The sequence below is a fragment of the Chlamydotis macqueenii genome, chromosome W, assembly GCF_036417535.1.
Source record: "Chlamydotis macqueenii isolate bChlMac1 chromosome W, bChlMac1.mat, whole genome shotgun sequence".
NCBI lineage: Eukaryota > Metazoa > Chordata > Aves > Otidiformes > Otididae > Chlamydotis > Chlamydotis macqueenii.
Genome location: NC_141592.1, coordinates 7,669,153 through 7,675,047, shown reverse-complemented (window position 1 = coordinate 7,675,047; position 5,895 = coordinate 7,669,153). Strand labels below are relative to the sequence as shown.

Here is a 5,895-nt window from a genome sequence, read left to right as displayed (position 1 = left end):
TCAGACCAGTTCCTTTGACATTCACCACACAAAAATCATCCCCAAACAGTACCTCAATGTTCTGTTTACAACCAAAGCATTCAAAAACATATATTGGGTTGCATGAAACATCCTGATGCACGTGTACAGGACAATAAAGGGTTAACAATCGGTTCGACTAACACAGTCTCAAAGTGTCTCATAGGCTTCCTCAGTCTCTGGCCATTCTCCTCACGGAGAACATGGAACTGCGGATCAGGACTCCACACTCGCTCCACGGTCAGACTGCGTCGCACTCACTCAAACACTCACCCAGCTTACTTCAGACAGCAACATAAAACATTAACAACACAATAAAACACTCATCCCACAACCCGCGGTACCGGGCACACAAAACTTCTTAAGTAGACAGCCTATAACGACTATCATAAATCAATTACAGCTGCAATGAAATAAATTCCAATTCCCATGGGTTACAACAGACAAACGATAGCTATCCCACACAGGGCTCCCACTATTCCAGCGAGAAGCACTCACATCACTACAGGGACCCACGTACTGCCCTCAGGGATTCCCACAAAGTCCCCCCGGTCCGGACTACACAGGGGTGAGCAACAGCTCCTTTCCCTCACGTAGGACGTCTCCTCACGACTTACAGGTATCCCCTCTCTGACATACCTGGTCCGCTGATGGTCCTTGTGTGTGCGGGATTTCAGTGATGGTCTGTGTAGGGCCACTGTGGGAAATTACAAGCTGCACACAGCTGTGAGAACGCGACCTTGGAGAGGGGAGCTAGGAGGGCTGTTATCTCAGAGAGGGGAGCTAGGAGGGCTGTTATTGAGCAGGATGTTGCTGCTATCCGGGAACTGCTGTTAGCACGTACTTGGCAGGCCTTGCTGCATGCGCTGGCCACGCGTGCACCAACACCTGGTCAGTACTCTGCCACTGAATCTGCTGAGGGGATAAACAGAGGCGGCTCAGAGCAGAGGGAGAGAGAAAGGACCCAGAGCACACTCTACAAACAACAGGGGACGCCCTGAGGGTGCTGTGCCTACCTCCCTTCTCTGCTCTGACCCTGCTGATGATCATCCTCCTGCTCGGCGGTGTCTCCGGCTTAGTCGGGTTGGTAAGACTCTCACAAAGGGAAGACAATATGCTGGTACCTGCTTATGCTAGGAACTGTGAGTGCTTATGCTGGAACTGCTTCTGCAAGGCTATAAAAGAGCAATAAATACTGTTGTGCTTTTAAATATCATATGCTGGGTGAACTTTGTGCATAGGAATCCTACGAACCGGTTACACCTTGTCTACTCCCACAGTGATCGGGCGAGGGAGGGAGTTCTTCCGAGAAAGGCTCGGGGCATGCCAAAGATGTCCCCCTCTCAGCTGGTCCTGCGGTTGAGCAGAGAGGGTCCCATCTGGGTCGCCAAATTGACACGCGGATCAAACTCCACAACTCGGAAAGAGTTCTAAAGCAGGCATGTTTATTTGGCGCTGGGTGCGTGGGGGATCACACCTCCAAAAGCACGCACCCCAACAGCACATTTTACCAAAAATTTATCCGGTGCAGGTATACATATCCATAGGATTGCACAATACAGACATACATATGCATAAGTGAGGTGGGGTTATTAAAAAAACACTTGCATTAGCATTTGAGATCTGTCTCTGGTGGTCATTTACTTCTTCAGGGGTCTGATCTTCCTCTAGATGAACTTAAGTCATTCACCCATGCTCTCCTTTCCCTTGGGGATTACAGCAGTTTCCCGACTTCTGACCGAATTTGTGGTGGAACTAACACTCCATCCTTTGCTAGACATATTAGTCCTTGACAAATACCAGTTTCTTGACAAATACCAGTCCCTGATAAGCTTAAATGAGTTTCAAGGCAAACAGGATTGTTAGGCATTGTCTAGCAGACAGTTAGTCTCCTAAATCAAGCAATATTTAGCAGACAGTTAATTCCCTGTATCAGTTGTACCTTTCTTGATATGTCATTCCCCTGCGATAATCCCAATAGCACATCCATTAGCACATTGCCACCTGCATGAGCCACCTCCACTGATTTAAGAGGTGAAGGGCTCATCGCTGTCACAGTTTGGTTCTTTGATTATTCTGAATCCAGATGGAAAACATCTATAAATACAGACCAGACTCCGTTGGTTTGTTGAGAGTGAAGTACCAGGTGCTAATGCTGCTAATCATAGAAAGGTTTGGGTTGGAAGGGACCTTAAAGACCACCTAGTTCCAACTCCCCTGCCCTGGGCAGGGACACCTTCCACTAGGCCAAGTTTCTCAAAGCCCCATCCAAATTCTCAGCCTGTCCTCATAGGAGAGGTACTCCAGCCCTCTTATCGTCTTCATGGCCTCCTCTGGACTCGCTCCAACAGGTCCATATCTGTAGGCAGCTAGGGTCTGGCGACCGGAAGATATCGCGCTGTACGGGAAGATAGGACCCCTCTCCGGATAGCCAATAGCGTTTAGTCTATGATAGCCAATAGCGTTTAGTCTATGATGTAAGCAGACGGCAGTGACGTTGTAAACCCAAGCTATATAAGGCCGTGTTACCTACCAATAAATGCCATTTGCCGTCCACCACATTGGTGTCTGCGAGCTGATGGACCGAGCGGCCTGGGGGTGGTCGCCGTGCCGTTCCTGAACCAGGTCACCACGCCAACAAAGGCAACAAGTGGTGCCGAAACCCGGGAAAATCGCCTGGACGGGTGAACGGCGGCCGGAGCGGCAGGACCAGCCCGGCGGGGAGGACGCTCCCGGACCAACAAGGAGGATGGAAGCCCTTGTGAAGGTCGTATCACAATTACATAAGCAGTGGGGTATTGATTGTAAGCCCCAAGATTTTACTCTCGCAGTTGCGAGGCTTTTACAGATTGGGGCCATTGACCAGCCAGTGGATATTCTCCACCCTGAAGTGTGGGATAAATGCACTAAAGCATTAGCCGAGGAGACGATGTCCTCGGGTAGTGGGAAAAACCTTAAGTCGTGGGGGAAAGTCGTACAGGCCCTGCAGAAGGCCTTACAAGAGCAGGAAACCTGGAGGGCGGCAATGGACTGTTTGTTGGTCACCCCGAAATTGGGAGTTGGGGCAGCCACGCAGACTCCGCACCCCCCCAAACGGCAATGATTCCGCAGAGTCTAAAGACTTACGAGAGGGCAATACACCCCCTCTACCCCTGAGCCCTTCGACCCCTGATCCCCCGAACCCTGACCCGCTTACGGAGGGGCAGAAGTGCACACTGTCCTTCTGGAGTGGGTTAGCTGAGGAAGCCAGGGGCGCCGAAGCCCGGGAAATACCGCCGCCTTATGCGCCCCAAAATGGCGCCGAACCCCAGGGGGGAGGGCGGGACAAAGACGTCCCCGGCGGGAAAACGGAGGAAGCGCTTGAACTAACAAGCGCACACGAACCGGAAGGGGAGGAGAACGAGAAGAGTGGTGGAGGCGACCGGAAAGAGGAGAGGAGCGCGAGCGAGGGGCGGAGAGCCAATCAGAGCGCCCATCTGAAAACACGCCCTCATAGGGCAAACACCCCGCCGAGCAGAAGGAGGGGCGAGCCAAGAGGGAGGGAACGGTCCGCCCGCAAGGGAAGTGGGCGGGGCCGGAGCCCAACGAGAAAAACCGGTCAGTCGAGTTCCGACTCCGGATCAGATAGCAGCTCGGACGACTGGCTTGCAACTGATTCAAACTCAGAGGAGGAGGACATGAGGGTAAATAGAGTCAAAAGCAAAAATACCCACATCCAAAATAAAAAGGAATCGCGAAGGCAAAAAATTCCTCTCACGGATTGGAAGAAAATAAATATTGCCTGTGCCGATTGGGTCCCATTGGCCACGCTGGCGTTCCCGGTCCGGGTGGCAGACGGGGGACAAAGGGTCTACTCGCCAATAAACCCCAAGGATATACAAGCGATTGTTAAAGCAATTGTGGACAAAGGGCTCAATTCTGCCCTGGTCTCCACCCTCATAGACGGCGTCTTTGGGGGAGACGACATGCTCCCATTTGATATAAAACAAACTTGTAGACTGATCTTTGACGGGGCAGGGATGATCGTTTTTAAACAAGAATGGGAGGACAACTGTACGAAGCAACTAGCCCAAGTAACCGGGGCGGATCACCCGCTACACGGCTCCAGCCTGCAGCGGCTGATGGGTTCAGACCCGACAATGATTACCCCCCAGGCGCAGGCCCAGGGCATGCGGGCCCATGAAGTTATGACAACTACGCGTGCGGCCAGAGAAGCTATTCGCACAGCCTCTAGAGCTATTGTCAAGCCGTCACCCTGGTCCACAGTAAAGCAAAAAGAAAGCGAAAGCTTTGCGCAATTTGTGGATCGCCTCCAGACAGCGATCGACTCCTCGACCCTGCCTTCGGAAGCGAAAGGCCCGGTTGTAGCAGAGTGCTTACGTCAGCAGTGTAATTCAGCAACCAAAGAAATCCTACGATCACTGCCAATGGGGTCGAGTATCGCGGACACGATTAAGTATGTCACGAACGAAGAGCATTCAGCCCTGATCCAGGTGGCTGTCCGCACCGCAATAGCTAACGTGATGGCATGTTTTAAATGCGGCCAGGTGGGCCACGTTGTAGCAAACTGCCCTCGGTTGGGGAACCTGCCAACAGCACCCCCCCCGCGCCAAAATCGACCCAGAGGACCGTGTTGGGCCTGTGGAAAGAAAGGGCATTTCGCTAAAGAATGCAGATCTAAAATCCAGGGAAACGGGAGGGGGAGAGGGCACCTGGGCTGCACACAGCCCTCTCCCACTTGGGACACGAGGCGGCCCAATTGTGCCAACCCCAGATGGGGCGAAACGCTCCCGAACCCGCTGCCCCCTCGAGAAGCAACCAACTTTATGGCTCAACCAACGGTCCAGCCGAATCTGCCCCCATCTCAGGAACAGCAAGGACCACCCTTTGGGGGCGGGACCCCAGGGTGGCCCTGGCAGTAAAGTGTGACAACCCGCCAGTGGTGTGGGGGATCTGTTCCCTCTATAATGCCTTAAATGACACCACTATTAGTGTCCCCTTTTTGATCGACACTGGAGCAGATGTTACAGTTATCCCTGAGACGAATTGGCCCCCGCATTGGAAATTGGAAGGCGCCCCCATGGTGGGTGGAGTCGGGGGATTAACCCAAGCCCGGAAGAGTGCTCAATTGGTAGCAATCACGCTTCACACTGAAAAGGGACCGGAGAAAACTATTACCCTCTTCCCATATGTCATGTCAGGAGTCCCACCCCTGTTGGGAAGGGACGCTCTAGCCCTACTAAAAGCCAGGGTGACAAATTTACCATAAGGGCCACTGCCGCATACCCACTCCCACCAATCAGACTGACATGGAAATCGTCCGATCCAGTGTGGGTCGAGCAGTGGCCCCTATCAAAGCCTCGAATGGACGCTCTTCTTGAGCTACTTGACCGCGAACTACAACGAGGTCACATAGAGCCTTCCACTAGCCCGTGGAACACCCCAGTTTTTGTAATACCCAAACGATCTGGCGAGGGGTTTCGCCTCCTCCATGACCTGTGTGAAGTAAATAAGAGAATTCAACCAATGGGTCCTGTCCAAACGCTGTTGCCCATGAACTCTATGATACCAGAAGGACAACCTTGCGCTGTCCTTGACATTAAGGACTGTTTCTTTTCGATACCCCTGCATGAAGAGGACAAAGAGCGGTTTTCTTTTTCTGTCGTGTTCCCGAACAGCCAACGCCCCAACCTGCGCTTCCAGTGGAAAGTGCTGCCTCAAGGAATGATCAACTCACCCACTATCTGCCAGATCACAGTGGACCAGGCGCTGGCACCGGTTCAGCGCAGTGACCCAACCGCCACTATCATTCAATATATGGATGATATCTTGATCGCCGCACCGTCAGGAAGTCAAGTGGACCAACTGGTGTCAACG

General features: G+C 52.6%; 1 protein-coding gene across 1 annotated transcript; it reads left to right on the top strand.

The window, feature by feature from the left end:
• The first annotated feature begins 2,752 nt into the window (after window positions 1–2,752).
• Window positions 2,753–4,967, top strand: LOC147596576 (endogenous retrovirus group K member 10 Gag polyprotein-like). Its single transcript, XM_086769593.1, has 2 exons — window positions 2,753–2,785; window positions 4,173–4,967. Exons 1-2 carry the CDS (start codon window positions 2,768–2,770, stop codon window positions 4,938–4,940), a joined length of 786 nt encoding a protein of 261 aa, XP_086625719.1. The 5' UTR covers window positions 2,753–2,767; the 3' UTR covers window positions 4,941–4,967.
• The last annotated feature ends 928 nt before the right edge of the window (window positions 4,968–5,895 follow it).